The sequence below is a fragment of the Setaria viridis genome, chromosome 5 (genome assembly GCF_005286985.2).
Source record: "Setaria viridis chromosome 5, Setaria_viridis_v4.0, whole genome shotgun sequence".
In the NCBI taxonomy this organism is placed as follows: Eukaryota; Viridiplantae; Streptophyta; class Magnoliopsida; order Poales; family Poaceae; genus Setaria; species Setaria viridis.
This window is the reverse complement of record NC_048267.2, coordinates 11,186,380-11,207,922: the sequence shown is the minus strand read 5'-3', so window position 1 is coordinate 11,207,922 and position 21,543 is coordinate 11,186,380. Positions and strand designations below refer to the sequence as shown.

At 49.2% G+C, this 21,543-nt stretch overlaps 1 protein-coding gene and 1 non-coding gene across 2 annotated transcripts; one reads left to right on the top strand and one right to left on the bottom strand.

Annotated features, from left to right (window-relative positions):
- Positions 1-2,657: 2,657 nt before the first annotated feature.
- LOC117859366 (small nucleolar RNA snoR83) lies at positions 2,658-2,784 on the bottom strand. Its single transcript, XR_004641165.1, has one exon. It is a non-coding gene; the product is annotated as a small nucleolar RNA snoR83 (small nucleolar RNA).
- A 6,684-nt stretch (positions 2,785-9,468) lies between these two features.
- Positions 9,469-11,221, top strand: LOC117859138 (transcription factor MYBS3). The gene is given in 5 exon segments (XM_034742337.2): positions 9,469-10,040; positions 10,304-10,500; positions 10,584-10,634; positions 10,636-10,800; positions 10,803-11,221. Coding segments are annotated over 5 exon segments (921 nt in total). The 5' UTR covers positions 9,469-9,700; the 3' UTR covers positions 10,971-11,221.
- The last annotated feature ends 10,322 nt before the right edge of the window (positions 11,222-21,543 follow it).

Here is a 21,543-nt window from a genome sequence, read left to right as displayed (position 1 = left end):
ATTTTAATTGATGGTAACTTTACTGTTACCTTTTATGTGATAGTTATAAGTATTTTTTAATACAGATCTAATGACATCAAATTTTGTATCACAAAAAAGTCATGTATTGATAGATAGATATATTGTTGGTTAAAGGCTTGCCCAACCAAATAAAGCAAGGCTTATAATTCATACAACGGAATTTCTAAATATTAGAATTTGTGTGTTGATAGGATGACCCCTAGCTAATGGGCTCGAGCTCAACCTTCTCACCGCGCATGCATTTGGCTCTGCATCTTCGTTAAATGTTGATAGACAAGCCATAGCTTGACATCAAAATAAGATATGCCAACTACAACCTACACCTAATATTTTGGTTTTGTAAGATTGGACACTAAACCAATTATCTCTATAAACTTCCCCATAGGGACACGTCACACAACTTAGCTTTTCGGTCAAGTGCGGAGCCAGGCGGGGGGCATGGCCCCCCTCATGGAGCCATGGTCTTTTTTTCCTACTAATGTCCTTAAGATAGAAAGGAGGTAGTACATGTTTTGGTATTTTAGTCTATGAATTAATTTAATTAATCGACCTCCTAATCTTCATTCCAATCCTGACTTCGTACTGTTTTTGTCATAATGGATGAAATTGCCTGGTCTCCTACAAGAAATGTTATTTCCTCTAGCTATGGAATCTAATTCTTCCACCAGCTATTGATAGAGAGGGGTGTTTGGGAGGAGGGTGCTAAATTTTAGCTCCCGTCACATCGAATATGTGGACACTAATTAGGAGTATTAAACCTAGACTAATTACAAAACTAATTACACAATCCCTAGGCTAAATCGCGAGACGAATCTATTAAACCTAATTAGTCCATAATTTGACAATGTAGTGCTACAGTAACCATTCACTAATGATGGATTAATTAGGCTTAATAGATTCGTTTCGCGATTTAGCCTAGGATTCTGCAATTAGTTTTGTAATTAGCTTATGTTTATTTCTCCTAATTAGTATCCAAACATCCGAAGTGACAGGGCTAAAGTTTAGCCCCCTCCTCCCAAACACCGCCTAATTCGATTAATTCATTATCCATCGACTCTAAGCAAGGATACTACAAGATGGAGGCACCTTTTGTCTTTGGGTATTGTAGTGTTGTAAGGGTGCGGGGGAGTAGGATAAGGATGGTTGTTTGTGTTATTTGTTCGATGCTTGAATCATTAGTCATGTGTATTTGAACATATGAACATCCTCAAGAAATGGAAGAATTAAAAAATGGTCCACGGCAGGAAACACGTTGAGAAGTTCCCAATGAATTTGAAAAATCACACAGCTAAACGTGAGGTTATATGTTACATCCATAGAAAATTACAAACAATAGGGAAAAAAACCCCGATTATGACATGTTTGATCTTACCAGCTAAAAAGCTTACCTAATAGCTAAATTTTAACTAGGGATGCAAACAGGTGCTCAGGTAAACTTTAGCCAGCTAAACATCTTAAAATTGGTTTATTCGAAGGGCCTATGGTTGGAGAGACGAAAATCACAAGCTTTATGCGCAAGTGCAATTTTTTGCCCATTTCCAGCTAAAAAGTTCTATCTAAGGGGGTGTTTAGAACCCCTACTAAACTTTAGCACATGTCACATCAGATGTTTGGATACTAATTAGGAGTATTAAACATAGTCTAATTACAAAACTAATTGCACAGATGGAGTCTAATTCGTGAGACGAATCTATTAAACATAATTAGTCTATGATTTGACAATATGGTGCTACAGTAACCGTTTGCTAATGATTGATTAATTAGCCTTAATAGATTCATCTCGCGAATTAGACTCCATCTGTGCAATTAGTTTTATAATTAGCTCATATTTAGTCCTGCTAATTAGCATTCGAACATCCGATGTGACCCTACTAAAATTTAGCACATCGTATCCAAACACCCCCTAATTCGCACCATTTCCAGTTTTTTGCCCATTTACAACATATAAATAGCCACATCGCAACACACCATGGTTTTATACAGGATAATAAGGAAAACAGTACAGCAGCACCCTGTCATGAAGGTTTTATTTCATTGGTAAAATTTTGTTTCACTACCTGTGCCCTACTCTGCTGATCTATTTTGTGCAGACGAGATTGCGCTCTACTCTGCTGATTCACCACAAGTGTATCTGGATTTCAACATGATGTATTGCTGTATGATGATTTTGCTATGGCTGGTGGCGAGCATTGAACGGGGATGTCGAGCACTAGAGCAGAGCGGTCGAGCTCAACCTCGACCGCGGATGCGTGTCGCTGATTCAAAATGTACTCAATAACTCGAAAGCAGAAAGCAAATCGGCCGCGTCTGCATCGTCATGGTTGACGGAATTGAACCGGCAGTCGTTTCAGGGAGTTTCAGAGGTTTGCTGGGCTGAAAAACCATCTCCAAGCTACAACCAACTTGTGAATGCGTTTCATTCGATTAAGTTCCTTTGGCAGGATCAGGTTTCCGAACAATGCATTTGAAAATTACGTTAATTATTCAACATTGTTTAATCGCCTATGACCGGTGAGTTATTCAAAGTTGCGTGTCCTTCTGTTCGTTTTGTTATACTGAAAATGTCACGCAGAGACCATGCAAGAACAAGAAAAACTTGGAAAAATGAAAAAAAAACGGGGATAACATTGAAATTTGTTTGTGTGGTGAGTTACTAATGAAGCGTCTCCACGAGTAAGAAGGCGCTATCAGCGAAACTCCCAGAAAACATCGATCTGGGCCTCCCATGAATCAGAAGAACAGCTAAGCGAGTTAATCCGGGATTATGAAGGCCCTGAACGCAAATGATGAACTTTGTGAGATGCAAACCTGATCCGTTAAACTACTAGCTGTTAAGAGCAACAGTTGTGCGATCAAACAATATGCGGAGAGCCGCACACAGCCACCTCAAAACAGGTGAAAGAGGCGGAAAGGCAAATCCGCGAACAGCTACAGAGCGGAAAGGCAAATCAGACGGGCAACGGATCGATGTCGTCCGGGATTGTCGATGGCCACGCCCAATCGCACAGAAAGAAACATCGCAGCTCTGCAGACTCACTCACTCAAAAGCGGAAGAAAGAAGACGACGACCACTGAGGTTAAAGGAGGGAACTGTTCAAGAACCGATCTGCCATCTCACGACAGATGCGTGAAGGATGGAACGACGAGGAAAGGATCTAAACCAATTGGTTTCTCTACGCCCGCAACGGAACCGAGACGGCACGGACAAGAAGCCATCCGGTTCTCTCAAAGGCGACGTCGTCTTGATTTCAACCCCCGCACGAAATCATTCACGGAACCAATCACAGATTCAGATCGCGAAAGAAAAACAAAAGCACAGAGCTCAAACGAAAGAAACAAGGCGACGAAAGAAAAAGACCAAGAGGCTCAATCAAAGCGGGATGAGTACGGTGGTGGCGGCGGCGGCGGCGCCATGGCCCAGCCATCGATCTGGTGGGGAAGGCGACGAGCTAGGGTTTACGCGAGGCGGCGGCGGCGATGGGGAGGGAGCAGGAGATGGGGCGCGAGCCTCATATAGACGGCGGAGCGGAGCAATGGACTGGAACTGTGGAGGCCCGTGGGATAACAGAATAGAGGGAATCTGTTGGGCTGCAAGAGCATGGTCGCTTTGGTCGCTCGCGCTGTTCGGCTTAGAGGCCCGTTCGGTCGGTTTCGCTCGCGCTGTTCGGCTTAGAGAGGCCCCTTCGGTTTCGAGCATGCATGGGCCGCAGAGGCCGCCGAAGGAGGAGGCATGCAGCGGCCCGCGAGGGAGTTGTCGTGGGCTACTTACTTGTTCAACGGAGGCCCAGGACCGGTCAACGCCCCACGCTCGATATCGGTCGTGTCGTCTGCCGTCTGCGCAGGGTGCGTCACCCGCCGGCGCGCTGCTGACGACGACATTTTCAGACGCGCCCACGACAGGATCGAGCTCGCTCGCCGTCGCCCGGCGCACTGCATGCGGACCGGCAGCCGAGGAGGCCAAGGATAGCATGTGCTTCATGCGCCTCCCTTGCTTCCCAGTAGCTCGCTCCTTCCTTCCGGTCGTTTCGTTTCAAACTTGGGCTTCCACCCAGCCCACGGCCACTGGTCCCATGCTCCCCACTCAAGAGCGCGCGACCACACGCGTTCCGTGTGCCTTCACAGGGCCGGCCGCCGGCGACCACAACAAAGCTGGCACACCCACGCCGCGTGTCGCCCACCAACGGATCGGAAACCCGCGTCGCTTTGCCTCTCACGGCATGCCTTGCTCGCTCTCCGCTACTGTCTCCGTGTCCGCTGAACATTCAGTTGGACCGGGATGTTCGGCACCTTGTCTGCTTACCAGACAGCCAATGAGGCATGCATGTTTTGCTTTGCATCATCTGCTAGTGTTAGAAGACTGTTAGTTGCCCGTAAGTGACACAGCCAGATATTTCATTTCCTTTCAACTGGACGGGTCTGTTATTATCGTTACAAGACTGTTGGTTGCCCGTGTTCAGACCTGCCTCTTCTCACATATTTCCTGACCGTCAGCCAGCCACCGGGTTTGATCGCAACCAACAGGCTTTTGAACGTTAGGTCAGTCAGGTCGGTCTCAGTGCTTGTCAAACGGTCTTGGCCGGCAGTTCTTACTTGTATTTTCCTCGCTCCCTCGACTTTTGCTGTCAGGGAGCACAACTAAATCTCCCCTTGGATTCAGTCCGGCTGACGTTCCAAGCTTACAAGATCTTCAAGGATAAGGAGCTCCACACGCTGTGGACTGTGGCTGTGGTTTGGTGACTGTAGACCTCACGGTCGCCACTCCACCGCATGCCATACATGTGTGCATGCTGCTGCGCGCACGCCCCGAACTGTCACCTCCGGTCTCCCAGTCCGGTCTCCCCCTTTGAGTCCGGTTGCTTATTTTTAGCACACATCACATCGAATGTTTAGATACTAATTAGGAGTATTAAACGTAGACTATTTACAAAACCTATTACATAAGTGGAGGCTAAACGGCGAGATGAATCTATTAAGCCTAATTAGTCCATGATTTGACAATGTGTTGCTACAGTAAACATTTGCTAATGATGAATTAATTAGGCTTAATAGATTCGTCTAGCCGTTTAGCCTCCACTTATGTAATGGATTTAGTAAATAGTCTACGTTTAATACTTCTAATTAGTATCCAAACATTCGATGTGACATGTGCTAAAAATAAGCAAAGGGAACCAAACGCCCCTGAACACCACCGCCATGTTTACATCACTCGCTGTACCAGCACCGCAACGTTTTTCTTTCTTTGGATGGCAATGGCATGCCTGTGCCGCTGCCTCATCGTTTTCTGCGTGGCACCACGCCGCCGGCCGGATCGATCGTCTCCACGGCCCGCCGCCGCCGATCGAAACGAAGCCCAGCAGAAGCAAGGGCCCCCCGGAGACAACTAACAAGTCGGGCATCTAATCTAATTATCTAATCCAATGTGCAGCACGAAGCCCGTTTCTACGCCACAGATGGCAAGACGGCTTGACTCGTTCTCAGCATTATGCCCGTCGTTCCTTCAGTTGGTTCAGACTTCAGAGGCTTGGAGCCTGACAGCCACCATGCTCCACCATGCTCCAGTCGTCGGCGCAGGCGACGGCGACGGGGTGAGCCGGTGAGGAACACATCAAGCTCTTCCTTGCCTGCGGCAACTCTAACTGCGGCCACCGATTCAGAGGCTGCAATGCAATGCACAGGCAATGCCTGCCCGGTTTGCTGGGGCGTGGCCATGGCGGGATGCACGCGGGCGCGCACCTACAGGAGGAGAGGGGGGGGGGCGAAGCAAGCGACGCACGGAGCGAGGCGCCGCTGCACATGCCGTTCCGGCTTGCCGCGGACGGCCGGCGTCAGGCGGCGCTCCGGCGACCGGGCAGCGGAGGATCGGATCGAGATCCGGTTGTTTCTAAAATTCCCCCGGGAATTTTTAAATAACCCCCTAATCTGGATCGCGATTAATGGTTGCGATCCGATTATTTGCATAATACCCCCTACTATTTACATATAACACCCTATTTTGCAAAACCCCTGGTTCGATTATTTGCAAAGCCCCCAATATTTGTCATATACGCCCCTGGTTCGGGTCATCTCCTCCCCAACCCCATCCATCCAGCGCCGCCCGCCGCCCGCCATCGTCTCTGAGCCGCGAAGCTCCATCCTGCCCACCCAACATCCATCCCACCCTACTGAGCATGACGAGCTCCGGCAGCACTGGATCCAAGACACTTCTGTGGGGATTCCATTCCACACACGCGGCCTCCGACGGGGCAGCTGGTGGCGATGCCGCCCGCTTAATTGATGCCACAGATGACGAGATGGCTTAATTGATGTAATCGCCCGTCCTCTGATGCCTTCCTCGTCATGCCAACGCGCGACTTCGAGGACCGGGTGCAGGGTTCTTCTCGTTCACTCGTCATGATATGATGGCGACATGGAGATCCGCTTGCGAATTCGCATGCATGCGCCCGGCGCCGGCGACCGTGATGACGGCGAATGCGTATGGGATGACTTCAACTCCGCTCGCGGTAGCTCAGGCATCGCATTCAGACCTAAACAGAGGATTGCTGGATAAAGATCTTAGGATCATTGGTGACACAGCATTAATTTGGATGATGGGACCCCGATGGAGTGATGATCTTCTCTGCACTTCATTTCTAGTGTCTCTGAATTCCTGAACTCTGCCATGGAATGAGAAATGCATGGAGGTGGGAATCACAGAAAGAGGATAAAGGGGCAGTATAAGCGGATACGGCACATGCTTGCTATCCAAACCGATGTTCCTCCTACTGAAATTAAAGTGCAATGGATTGGATTCTTCTCTCCTGCCCATAAAGAACGGATAGGAGGGAGCAAGAGATGCTTCAGAACTGCAATGCGAGCACCTGAAACGCAGCAGGGTAACACGACAAAAGATGCAGTCAGTGTATTCTGTTGCTGGATACCTATCTGAACTTTACTGGTTTGGTTCCTTTGCAATCCATCCACCAAGAACAACATCTTCGGCCTCCCATCCGATTTGGATTTAGATGCCCCTCCTACCTTGTCCTAGCTTCCCCTTTTTTTTTTTCCATGTGCGGTCACTAGCAGGGGCAGAATCACCGGAGGAAACATTGTTGGGGCACTGAAAGTCTGAAACTTTGGAACAAACAAGGTTGGTGGCTAAGCAATATTCACCTATGGATGGGTTGTTTGTTCCTAATGATTATGTTCTTTCCCTTCAGCCAATAAATCCGTCTAAAGAGGTTTCATGTTGAGTGACTTTTCTTGAAATGTTCCGGCTTGCGCATTTTTTCCTTTTCGGGAGGCGTCAAGCGTTTTGCAGATATACATCGATAAACAGTGTCATATATTTACTGATGCACCAATAGGATCCAAATAGCATCCCGTCTAGTGTGAAAGGAAAATGATGTTTCATGCAAAGCTTTCTTTTCAGTACAGTTGATTGTCAAACACCTAACATGCCAGAGTTGTTTAAGAGTTGTACTGCCTGTACTACTGCAGATCATTGGAAAGTCTTCACTTTCACGAGGGTATTGTAGCATATGCATGATGCATGAGAAACTGAAAGATGAATAAAGAGAAACAAGTGGCAGGATTTTCCCATTTGGAGTAAATCAAAAGCCTCCAATGATGCAAGTAGGTATGGTTAGTAAAGCACGATGTGCTTTGACGGGTAAACAAAAAGCAGGGATTTGGTTCATATGTATCTACTCTCAACACTTATATGTGTAAGTTTGTTAATCTGGATGAGACACCACCTTTTGAAGCCTTCTTTAGTTTACTTTGGTTTAGTGCGAGTTAAAATAAACGTCATTGTTCTCCACTAGTAGTCATCTAAACACTAAAGAGAGACCTGCTATTTGGGTTTACTGATGACTGACGATATGAAAGGTGGGGTCCATAAAAACACACGATAATGCCACTGAAAAAAGTTGGAATTTACTGCACAAAGTGCCTAGTAGACTGATAAAGTAATACTCTATCCAGTTCATATTATAAGTCATCTGAAAACGAAATACACGGAGATGGAGTAGGAGAAGAATAAAAAAAAAGGGTTTCGTCTGACCTTTTCTGTCTTGAAACCATCCATAAACAAACAATGTTACAGGGTAACAGATATAATAGAAAAAAATGTGTATGATTTTTCTAATAGTTATGATAAGTCTACTAGAAGGTACAAAGTACTAGAAATCTCCCTATTGTGGTTGTTATGGTGACGACCTTTTTGTCTATCTTGTACATCGGCACCTAACCTTGATAACAATGCTTGCTTGCATAGTAAGGGCTCTTTAGTTCTCTATTCCCTCCCCTGTTATTTGGCCAATGCTGGTGATCTTTGGTACAACAGAAACCAAAGAACTACATATAAGAATGATATCTTCACCAACACCAACTACCTTACATCGTATTTTGTTTTTATCACATCCTATCACATTGCATCTCCTCATCAAACTTTCTTATAGTTGAACTAGAATATTCTAGTCAAAACTAGGCACACTTGTAGTATCTTCCTTGTTTATCACATGTTTGAAATGAATCTTGTTTTTGTGATTCTTTTTGGGGGTTGTTGGACTAGGTGAGATGTACTCGGCAGTGAACTACACTGACTTCTACCGCAAAAATCATCAAAGTTTGAAATACCATCGGAATCTATATATGAATGTGCCCCAGAGCCCACATATCGTACTCACATCACATTCAGCCGTATTTTCCAATATATGCAAATTTCCATGCTATTGTCAGGAACAGAGGTGCGGTTCCTGATACACTTGGATTTCCTGTCTGAAAGGATCCTCCACTTTAAAATGTACAGTTGGGTTTCCTGCCTGATACTACACAATTAAGTAATTGTACAGAAAGGATCATGGACCGAATTTACCTTTTCTAGCTAGACGGCTCCCCAATCACTGTAATCTACCTTCAACTTCAAGTAGAACACCCACATCATCCTAAAATGGTAGTAAAGTTTATACCTCCAAGTACAATCAGACTAGTAAGAAAAACACCAGAAAATGAGACCGATCATTGCCGTATCCAATCCAATCCAATCTCCACAAGCTCCTATACACGATACAAAGAAAAATCTCAATGTCAAAGCATGAAAATCATTGGTCCACCATGTGTGGTGTGCACGTCTTAATTTGCCACACATCACAAACAGCGAGCATATATCTTGTCCAACTGTGGCTATTTTTTTATGGCATAATGGTTAAACAGGGAACACCGGCCTTTTCCATTCAGTTGACCCTGTCGGAAATAAAAATCAGTGGCAAATGCGCGCAAGATTTGCAACGAGATTCCTGATATAGTGATATGAGCCACACAATTAAACATATGTACAGGGTGACAGCGACGCCAACATTATTGGAGCAGCAGCACACCCAGCTAGGGCTCTGCAGATTCTAAGTAAGCGCAGTTAACTAGGCCAGCATCTGGATTGAATTGTCCATACCATAAAAGGGGATGATGCCAATGCGTCCCCTTCATGGGTACAGGTGTGCACTCCCCAACAATTCGCTAGTCCCCGGCCACATCTTTCTTGCTCCCATATTAAGCCCAGCCGAGCCGAGCAGAGCCCCCGGCCAGATGCGAACATCCCCACAAACATCTTATCTCCCGGGGCCAGACCAGAGAATTGGAATTGCTTCTCTCCTCCTCCACCGTTCTTGTTCTTCTTCTTCTTCTTCGCCAGCGTGCCGCGGCCATGGCTAGGAAGTGCTCTAGCTGTGGCAATAATGGCCACAACTCCAGGACCTGCGGCGGGAACGGCAGGGTCATGATGGAGAACGGCGGCGGCGGAGTGAGGCTGTTCGGGGTGCAGCTGCATGTGGGGTCGTCTTCTCCCATGAAGAAGTGCTTCAGCATGGAGTGCCTGTCGTCCGCGGCGCCGGCGGCGTACTACGCGGCCGCTCTCGCCGCCAGCAGCTCCTCGCCGTCCGTGTCGTCGTCGTCGTCGCTTGTCTCGGTGGAGGAGACCGCCGAGAAGGTCACCAACGGGTACCTTTCGGACGGGCTCATGGGCAGGGCGCAGGAGAGGAAGAAGGGTGAGCCTCCCCGTTCAGCAGAGCCCGGAATTCCTTCTTTTCCAAACTACTGGCCCGTAGATTCAGATATTTGTTTCAGAATTTGCAATTTCGTAGCAGTCTCAATCATCTATCCTCAGACCATCAATAAGACTCCACAGCTTATAATAAGTTGTATATATACTAGAGTACAAATTTTTCAGCTCTGCTTTTGAATTGCGTCCTAAAATAAAATAAAAAACTCATCATTTTCCCTTCATTTGGATGTCATCAACTACCATCAGGGGTTCCATGGACCGAGGATGAGCACCGGAGATTCCTGGCAGGCCTGGAGAAGCTCGGGAAGGGCGACTGGCGAGGCATCTCCCGGCACTTCGTCACGACGCGGACGCCGACGCAGGTGGCCAGCCACGCCCAGAAGTACTTCCTCCGGCAGAGCAGCCTCACGCACAAGAAGCGGAGGTCCAGCCTCTTCGACGTCGTACGTTCGCTCTTCACTCTACGTCCTGCAACACGTCCCTGCAACAACTGCAGAGTCCTAACGCTGCAAGCCTTCCATTTCAGGTCGAGAACGCAGACAGGGCGGCGACGAGCGCGAACGAGCGTCTGAGACAGAGACGCGGCGGCGGGCTCGGCGCCGGACACGGAGCTCCCGGCTCTGTCTCTCGGCATCATCAGCCGGCCGGCGAAGCCCGAGCGCATCCTGCCTCCGAGCCTTTCGTCCCTGCTGCCACAGTGCTCATCGGCGATGAGCAGCAGCAGCGGGAGCACGTCGCCGAGCGGGCCGCACCGAGGCAGAAGCACCCTTCGTCCCTGACGCTGTCCAAGCCTCATCATGCGAGCCTCCAGCAGGCGGCGCCGGACCTGGAGCTGAAGATCTCGACGACCGCCGACTACCAGGCCGGTTCGTCGCCGAGGACGCCGTTCTTCGGGACCATCAGGGTCACGTAACCGGAAAGGCGATCGACGATGATCCGTTGCTCGAAGAGCTTTTGCTCATCTGGATGGAGAAGATGAAGAAAGGGTGGAGAGGGAAAGGATCAAAGGAGGAGCTTTTGGTGTAGTGGTGTATGTGTGTGTTGCTGGCGAAAGCCGCCGCCGTCGTCCGTCCTGTTGATGATGCATCTTCAGAAGATGAAACTTTACTGGCCTAATTTTAGACGTGCAAATAAAGAACGGCTGCTGATGCCTGCCTTCTCTTTGGCCTCTTTCTTTATGTTGACACAAAGGCAGCGCCGGAATGGGTTTGTTTTGTTTTGTTTCGTGGGCTATAGGGATAGATGGTGAGAGATGAGGTCACCATATTCATCTCGCTTGCTTGTTCTTCTTAACAGTTGGGTTTGCAGGTGGAGACCGAGGAGGATACGCAACCATCTCAAGGTGTTCTGTTCTTACCTTACATGAGGCAAACTGCACTTTGCAGTCGCCACTTGTGATTCATTTCATTTCATTGAAATCTATACGAGGATTTTTAGGTACAAGTTTTATTATACCTGTACGAACTAACTACTAACGCCTAACTACAGAGGTCGCAACTCACAAGTCAGCGAAGATTAAAAACATCTAGTATCATTTGCCAACTAAACAAGCATGAACAAATTAACCTACGACTAAGGCACTAAAGCTACACCTCACAATCATTTTGACCGTACCCACGTTCCACCCGTATATCAATACATGCTTCCACGTATCACCGCTGTCCAATCCGTATCCGATACGTTCTCACCCCTATCGCGACATGCTATGCTTGCTACGATGACGGAAACAAAGTTACTACCAGTAGTTGTTACCAGCACTCAGATCTGTCTTTCTGACGCAAGACCGGACACAGAAACCACAGGAAGCTTCGACGGTCGCCTGATCGAAAATATCCGTGATGACGATCAGCGTCGCCCGAACCGAACGCCGGACAGGTGGCGGCGGCGGTGATCGTCACGGAGAGAGAGCGGTGGTTGCAGGCAACCTGCGTCGCTTTTCCTCCCTTGAACAAATCAAATCAAATCCAAATCGGTTCTCCTCCCGGGAGGTAGTAAACCATAGACGAGTGGTTGCTTCGATGACGATCAAGGCGGCATCGACCTAACAAAGCACGCATCCGATTGCCGATTCGAGCACAAACAATTCTTCCATTAGGGGAGAGATTATTAGTAGGGTTGTTAATTGAGTGAAGGCCACGGCTGAGATTTTCGGATCGCGGACAGACAGCGCGTAGGGCCCTGCACATGGTGAAAGGAAGGAGGAGGAGGATTTGATTAACGTGAGAAACGGGTTTGGAATGGGGGAGAGGGATAAAAGAGGGTGTAGACAGGACAAGGAGGGAGGGAAAATCAAAAGGGACAAACAAAGCAGGTGTGCAATCTTATCCTTTGATCATTCTAAATTTCCCATCCATGGAGGATATTGTAGGATAATACGATAAAGCCTTTCCCCGGTCTTTTTCTGACCAAACCAGTTCCAAAGCCAACTCCAACACGCAGAGAATTATTAGGTACGTAGTACAACCATCCCTATACTGCTCGGAAGCATCATTCGGTGACTTAAAATGTTAGGTAAACTCTCCAAAATGCCACGAGAAGTGAAGTATTTTTTTTCTCACCGGAACTCTTGTGTTTTAGAAAATCCGTTGCAGCTGCTCCTGTTGCTGCCCCTGAGGTGGCTGCGTACCAGGTGTCCAGCGAGGTCACGGCCGGCCGGGACGGCGACTCGTGCAGCGCCGCCCGGCCAACCACGTCACGCACCGGGCGTCAAATCACGCCACCGAAAGGAAAATCATGGAGGCGGAGCCCAAAACCACAAAAACGCCGCTGGCCCTGGCCCGTTCCGTTCCCGACCTGACTGATTGCCCATCTCTTGTTCCTCTGGTCCCTGGCAGGGAACTGACCGACTGAAACGGATGGGAAAGGGAGCAAGCTGCCAACGAGACCAATCAGGCAACCGATCCCCCTCTTGTACGATCTCCTATTTCGAGCACTCACTTACAGTCACACATGATCACATTAGCTCACAGTCCACAGCTCCCTTCGTACAGTACTTATCTTTGAACGGAAAACTGGGGCATAGGAGTACGAGTGCACACTGAATCCATCCAGTGGAGACGATGTGAGGAGCTCTGAAAATTCTGATCCGTGGATGTAAACAGAAACCTAATTCGATGAGCTAGAGCGAGTGTGTCACACGGCGAAGACCTGGACGATTCCTGTATCTGTACGTGTACCTACTGGGCGACTTGTTGCCCCCTCGCGTACGACGATGGCTTGACCGATCGGCGCGTTCGATTGCTCGGAGGAACATGTGCTTAAGCTGCGTGTCCAAGTACAGGAGATGCAAGGCGTGACGGAAGCAAGCCGGGGCATGCGATTAGCATGCGTGTTAGCAGCGCCACTTATTTCGTTATCATCATATAAAATTAAGTAATAAGTACAGTCTTAGTGGACAATTTTATGGATATTAGTAACTGTGGTAGTTAAGTATCATGTGGATGAAACTTTCTTCTCTTCTGATGAAACTCTCTCTCATAATGATTTTGTCAAGTTTGCTGACGTGGCAACAAATTAAATGTTTATGAAACCCCTATGAAATTTCCATTGAGACTGCCTAAGAGCAATAAGAGTGAGACCGCAATGAAAATTTCCATTGAGACTACCTAAGAGCAATAAGAGTGAGACCGCAACGAACTGATTCTCGAAGACAGTGATAGTTGGAGAAAAATCGCAAACTAGTCCTTTTTAATTCGTTTGGGATGCTACCAAGTTCGCTACCAAGTTCTTCCTAGTGTTCTGAGGAAAAGTCAGCCTAGATTTTTGCATCCGAGACCCCGTGGTTGGAGTGGGCTTGGGGTTTCAAGACCCGTTTAGCAAGTCAACGGGTAGTACTCCAATCCGTGGAGAGTTAGGCAGTTCACATTCAGAGGTTTATTGCCGTCGTAGCGCGTGGGGGAAGGTGAAGAGAAGAATGGCCGGATTGCTGATGCATCATCTTGCGTCCTTGTCCTTCTTCTTGGATTTGGAGTTGCAGGACGAAGCGGAGCGAGCGACTTTTCAACGATCAGGACATCCGAACCACTGTTGTTGTCAGGGTGGTTTGTTGTTAAGTATAACAACAGGAGGCTGCATAACGTCATAGTACTGACATTAGACCGGCTGACCAGTGCTTAAGGCAGGACATGTCATTATTGGCTGCAACAGTAAATAGGTATGACCAATTAACCGTCAACCCTCCATAGCATAATTCAAGTACTAGTTGTTTTGAGATAATAGTATACTGGTTACTACCTCATTGGTGAGGTAATCGTCATGTTATGAAGAGTGCGCGCTCGGACGCAACTCTAGTGCTACTGTAAAAAGCAGCTCCAGTTTCTGAAATAATCGAACTGTAGCGCCCAAAAAAAAAAGCTCCGAACCTTTCTTTGTGCGAGCAGAAACAGCTTCTGTATAGCTTCGGACTTAATTAAAAAAACAATATATCTTGCAACGGGCTCGTCCTTCTTCTACCTCCTTCCTTCCCGTTCTTTTTCCTCAAACATCATGGGAGGGATAAGGGGGCTCCACTGTCCTAGAGCCGGTAGGAAGGCTTGAGCCCCAACCGACTCTAGATCCGCTCTATTTGCGATAAATAGTGTGCGAGTGAGGATGGTATTTTAGTTTTCCTTTTTGTTAGGAACAAGGTCCCATGAATCGAGGTCTACGACCGAACCAAAACTCGATTCTACTTCCTTGATAGCAGCGTTTGATGCATCATTGGAGCTGCTCTAAGTTTATAAAATAATTAATGAATACTATTTTTACCATACTATTATGTACCACCATGCAAAAATCTTAGTCTGACCAAAGACCTGTGAAGGGAAAAAAAGAGAGAGAAATCATCATGTAAGTAGTAGAGATGCAGGATCATACATTAGTAGTTTGCATCGGCAACTATTTTTTATAGCTGATTTCAGTTTTTTCTGTATGAATATTTGTTAACCTTAATTTTTTTCATATTGTATTCATTTTTTTCCGAACTTTTGATGTAGTTTAAAGGTTATAAACTTTCGGGCCGAAACAAAGTAAAGGACAAACATAGCCCTTTTTGGTGGGTCCGGATAACTTTGTCTCCCAATCCATATAAAGCGCATCAGCAGCCCAAATGAAGCAAATTTGATTTTGGGCCGACGAAACTGAGAAAATAGGGCCTCGCCCAAAAGCGTTAAGGATGGGCCTAGTTAGTGGTGCTTATTCACATCGATGTGTTCCTAATTCCTTTTTTTTTTTGAAGCGGCAATCTGTTCATTCCTATCCTTCACTCGGTTATGACTTGAACGATGTTTCGTGCTCGGTCACCAAGTTTGTGTGTTGTCAATCGCAAAAGAAAAGAAAAAGGTGTTTTCTGGGTCACACATCTGTTGTTCGGTGGAGAAGAAACAAAGGATCAGATATGAGCGCTCCCGATTGCATTAAAAAGAAGGAGTTTAGATTAAGAAAAACCAAAAATAAAAAAGGGAGAAAAGACGCCTACAAACTGCACCGAGAAGAAAAGAGAAGGAAAGGCTTTTTTCACTTGCCGTGCAACGACCCTCTTCCCCCTCGTGCTAGTACGCTGCACGCATGTATTCCTAGCTGTACCGTGAGTACCAGGCATGATCGAGGGGGGATAAATGGTTGCGCCCACTCTCACGTCCCGAGGGAGAATCACCGGCCACGGTATCGGCCCCTGCGCCCTGGTACACGTCCCGAGGGATAAATGGTTGCAGCAACAGCAGAAGTTGTAGTAAACGGCACCTGCCGCCACGGTCCGTCGTTACTCCCGCGCGCCGGCCGGTCTCCGTGTCGCCGGCCGTGAAGCAGGCCGCCCTCGCCACGGCTCCGGACGAGGACGCGCGCCGCGCCGCGCGATACGGGCAGCCACCCAACTGTGCGCGGCCGGCGCGGTGCGATCCATTCAAGGCGTCTTTCTCGCCGACCGCGCGCGTCGTCGTGTACCCGCCGCTGCGCGTCCATGTCCGCGCGCGCCGCCGCCGCGCGATGTGTCCGGGCGTCCCACATGCCACGGCCCTCGCTTTTCCTCGCCCCCATCCGGCCACCGCGTGGCGCCGCGGCGACCCGGCCACCCGGGGCACACGTCGCCCCGACAGGATCGGAGCGTCCCGGCGGGAAGTTCCACGGCCTCCAGAAGACCAGAACCCCCCGGGGGCGACGTGTTCCGCCTGGCCGCGCTCGCACATGATCCGCCATGTGCTCCCCGCCCCGCAGCACGTACAGCCGCCTCCCTTTAGACCGGTCTAGACCCCACGCCCCAGCTGGTGACTCACCCCGCTACGTGCCGGCGCTAGCCAACCACCTCTCCTCGCTCCCCGAATCTTGGACCAACAACAGTGATCAATCGAAACAGTCGTGATCCACAAGCAGCCTCACAGCTGACCGTCCGTCCGTCTCGGTAGCTAGTTTACTACGCTACACGTACTGTGCGTGCAGATGGGCGTGCGCGTACGTGGATGGATTAAGATTGATCAGGTATTAAATTACACTGATAATGGTCTTGTCGTCGCGGCATTAAGTAATGGTGAAGCTTGCGAGACCGAAAAAGGCCTCAACATTCCATCTCCAGCTAACCACCACTTTTCACAGCCATGAGCTTGCTATCCCATGCCATTTCCAGCGCTCTCTTATCCCGGACCATCCCGTCAGCGTCAGGACTCCGTCGTCAGCCTGAATATGATTTGCGTGCTAACCAGAGCTGACCTTTTGTTCCTTTGGCGTCTGAACCCATCCGCTTTGCTTGGGTTACAATCCACAACGACGCTTTGTCGCGTGCATTAGCATTAGCATCAGCCGGCCGTAGCCTCTGGTCGCCGTGGCTCTTACTGTGTTTACTCACTTTAAATTGAGCATCCGTTTCCCTCCTTTTCTTGCTAGGATCGGAGATCCTGTATTTTCCATATCCATACGATCGAGTCTTTCGAAATAGTGTAATTGCCGTGCCACGTCGGCCTGCATGTGTGCTTACTCATCGTCGGAGTAGGTGGAGCGGGGCCTGTCAGACGCGGACGGATTCGCCAACAGAATCTGACAGAAACGATCGTTAGGGGATAGGATAAGGTAAGACTGCTCTGAGTGCTGACGAGGATTTATTTCCTTTTGACAGTAGATTGACAGTAGATAGAGAACAAGAATGGCGAACGACTTGTTAGTTGCGATGGCCGCGTGGGTAGGATTACCAACGAACGGTCACATGGGTGGGGGGCTCTTCGCGCGAGATGGCGCGTCAATCCTCGATCGGCCAAAATGCCGTTGCATTTTCGGGCGATGGGAATGCTCCAACGAACAACACAAATCCTTCTACCATCTAACCATGACATGGAACAGGAGGTTCGAGCCTATCTGCATCTGCATCGATGCCCGCCACCCGGCACGATTCGTTTGCTGCAGATCTTCGCTGCTCTGTTACTGTCTCTCAGGCCGTGTTCAGCAAAGGCGATCGAGACGGCACGCTATGAGACCAACTAGTACTAGATCGCTTCTTAGGCTGTAGAAAAAAATTCCCACTCCTAGTGTCCTAGAATGGCTAGGAGTATCTTGGCATCCAAGCTGTTTCTTCAGAGAGAGGCTCGGACGAGCTTTGGCTCTATTCCAGTTGACGTTCTGCCGGTCTGCTTCGTACACAGCAACCACGCGTAGACGCATAGCCATGTCCCCAGTGACCAACCACTAATCTCTAATCTGTTCAGTGTTCACCCCCTCGAGACGAGACGAGACATTGTTAATCGCGGCAGACGTCAGCGTGTCGCTGTTACTTGCTCCATAATTTACGTTCAGTTACTCCACTACTGACCTGACCTCCTCAGGTCTCTCCGAAAGCTGAAATGGAGCTAGCAACGAGCAGAGGGTGCTCCATATAATTGCGGCCACAAACGGGCGCGGCCATTGGGCGAAATCCAGGGACTTGGACTCCGCTGATCCGCTCTGCCTGCGTCGAATCTGACGGCGACTTAACCGATTAACTATGCGGAACCTTGGCCCATTCCGCCGGGCAGACATGTTGACATCTTTGATCTATGTTCTTCTTCCGATCCCACTCTGAAAAAAGGTCCTGGGGAAGCAACCCGATTGGCCGTCCAGTGTGCAGGTGGAGCAGCATGCATGTTTACATTTTCAGAGGATAAAAGGAAAAGAAAAGAAGCAGCCGGAGCAATGATGGTTTGTTGAGCAAGATAACAACAGGATAGCTTTCCTTTCCAGTTTCCACTAAGCTACCGTATCATCCAAGGATCAGGAGGCGAATAACAAAAGAGCTCTGCATGCGCTCGCATGGGCCATGAGATAGAGGTCGATGAACGAACGAGAGAGGATAGCAGGAGGATAAGGAAGAATCTGCCGCGTTCGAGCTCGAGTACCTGTACCTCACCTGGGGGCAGTAAACTAATGCCTAATGCTAAAGCTAATGCTAAACCCCACTTGGCTGTTGGCTCGTGCGCATGCACGTGCGCTGCACGTCCACCGGAATCTCAAAGCGGCAAGCGATTAAGCAAACGGTCAGAGGTTGCTTTTGCGGCCTGGGCCTTCAAAACTGGTTAGCTTAGCGCTAGCAGTAGCAGTACTAAACAAGCCAGCAGTGGTGCTGTTGCTTTGTTCAGAGCGACTAGTGGAAGAAAAGCCATGGCTCCATTGCTGTGCATGTTGCCTGTGTAACTAAGTAGATTAAGTGGCAGGGGGTACAGTAGAGCTGTAGAGGGCCATGTGATGGGGAACAAAACAAAGGTGTGGCAAGGACGACCGAGCGGATAGAGTTGCCCAGCAAGGTAGCGAAATCTTGGTGGGGGAACCGGTCAAACCTTGGGCGCTAAGCACCTCGCCAAATCTTGTTATTGAATCCTCTCAGCATCCCCTCCTTTAGAGCAGGGACAGCAATGGGTACGGCCGCGCGCGTCCCCCCTCGTTCGCGGGCAGGCAGGCTGGCCCGGCTACTCTGAATAAAGCGGCAGCAATGGCAATTGGCGAGGGCAGGGAAGAGGAGCCAGGGGCACCGCACCGGGCTCGGATCCATCCATCGTTTCGGTGCGTGGTCCACGCACGCGATCACGCCCATATGGCCATATCCTTCCTTCCTCCGTACCGCGGCGTGCATGCATGCATGCTCCCTTGTTGCGGGCAGGCCCTGATCCGGATCGATCGGGTTGGGTAGGGTGGGGGTGGGGGACCCGTACCGAACGTACCTACGTGCATCATGCCCGCCCGGCCGGTGCATGCACCGCGCGCCGCGTGCCCGGCCATGGACCGCGCTTGGCGCCCGGCATCGTCGTTGCTGCATTTGGCGTCCGACCGAAAAAAGGAGGGAGGCGAAAGGAGAAACGGAGAAAAGGAAATCGAGGAAGGACGGAAATCGAAGCTGGAGTTTTCCAGAAACGCCCGGGCAGCGAACGTTCGGGAACCCCGGGTTCCGAGCAAGCAAAGGCCCTATACCGCTATACGTACGTAAGGGTGAGCCCGATCACAGGACGCAACGCAACCGCCAGCCTTCCTCGCTTCACACGGTGTTCGCGAGACCTAACTGGAGCTGCGCGCATCCATGATGCATCAGCAGCCTTGGCTCTCACTCAAGCACAGCAAGCCAGCAAAATGGCGCGTGCTGCGGGCACAGGGATCAGTCCGTGGTAGGGTAAAGACGAAAGGGCTAGAAAGAAAGTGCTACTAGCAAGCTAGAGGAGCGTAGGGTAGGGATAAGGCCGGGGGCGCCCACCCGGGATTGATGCAAAGCTGGGAGCTTGTCAGAGCCTCTCAGGCTCGATCGATCGATCCACCAGAGAGAGAGACCATATGGGTGGGAATGATGAGTGCTAGCTCAGCGGTCACAGTTGTAGTTAGCTTTAGCAGGCGGCTAGGGAATGAGGGAACAAGAACCTAGCCCGGGGAGCAAGCGAGGCCGCTCAAGGCAAGCAAAGGTGCCTACCTTGCTTGCTTGCTCGACGTGACACGGCTAGCAAGTAGCAGTACAACCTCACCTCACCTCACCTCACCTCCGCCAAGAGCCAGCCGCAGCCGCAGCCGGGCGAGGAGGGGCCTCTTTGCTCGATCGCATGAACCAGCCACGTACTCGATGCACTGTTCCATGATGCCGATCCTTGTTTTGTTTTATTTTGTTTTCTACTGCTACATTATTTGCCGTCGAACGAGGAAGCTAGCGAAGCGGTAGCTCATCTTGTCGTCTGATAGGAAAGCAACAATGTCGGTGTAGACGCGGCACAGTGCCCATCTTAAAGACAAGAAAAAGAAGAGCTGAAAGAAAACCCCCCGCATCTGCTCCCTCAAGGCAGGCCACCGTCACCGTTCATCTGGAGCGAGCGTGAAGCTGAAGCAGTCAGTCATGGCGGCTCAGGGATCCCGTGACACGCGGCGAGCCCGGCCAAGTCCAATGGCGCACCAGATTGGAACGAGAGATTTTATCATGGGGAGGGAGGGGAGGGGCGGTAGTATGGGCCATCCGTCGTCTTAACGTGCGTGCTACGACTGTTCCCCGGTGGTCAAGCATTCACTCGGATGGTCCGGTTTATGGCAGCAGCACGGTGGCGCGCGCCTACTATTCAAAGCTCCGATGGGAACAACACGCTGGATTCAACTGTTCTTGCTACAGGACCGGCAGTACCATGCGATCGAGAGCAGGAGCACATCTTTATCTCTTCTCCGCTCGTTTTTTGTTTGTCACGCTACCTTGAACCATCGAGACGGAGTGGAGCGCTCTTTGTCGTGTTGCTCGGCGACCGCCGGCCGCTCGCGTCGTCGAGTCGTGGTCGGAGATTTATCGCAATTCGAATCAAGTGCAAGATCTACAGCAAAGCAAACCAAGGTCTTGTTTAGTTCCCAATTTGGAAGTGATAAAATTGACATTTTGCTATAAATGCACAACTGTAGCGTTTCGTTTGTATTTGTGAATTATTGTCCAAATATTAACTAATTAGGCTCAAAAAATTCATCTCGCAAAGTACAACAAAACTATGCAATTAGTTTTTGATTTCGTCTACATTTATTACTCCATGCATGTACCGCAAGTTTGATGTGATGGAGAATCTTCTTTGTGCATAGTGTCAAAGTTGGGAGTTTGGAGGGAACTAAACATGGCCCAATTATGGCCTTGTTTAGTTATCCCAAAATTCCAACTTTGGCACTATGCAAAAAGAAGATTTCCCAGCACATTAAACTTACGGTACATGCATGGAGTACTGAATGTAGACAAAATTAAAAACTAATTGTACAGTTTGGTTGTACTTTGCGAGACGAATCTTTTAAGCTTAATTAGTCAAATATATTTGGACAATAATTCACAAATACAAACGAAATGCTACAATGCTAACACAGTAATTTTAGTTGTTCAAAATCAGGCAGCTAAACAGGGCATGTTTCCACTTCGTGACGAGGGAGATGGCAGTGTACATGGATTAAAAACGCAAGTGGTCCTGTACTGCGCCTATTACTGTGCTGCCATTGAAGGGCATTGAAATGGGCAGCAGGTAAAGATTTCAGTTCATTCCTCAGATCACGCGCGCAGATGGCCTCGC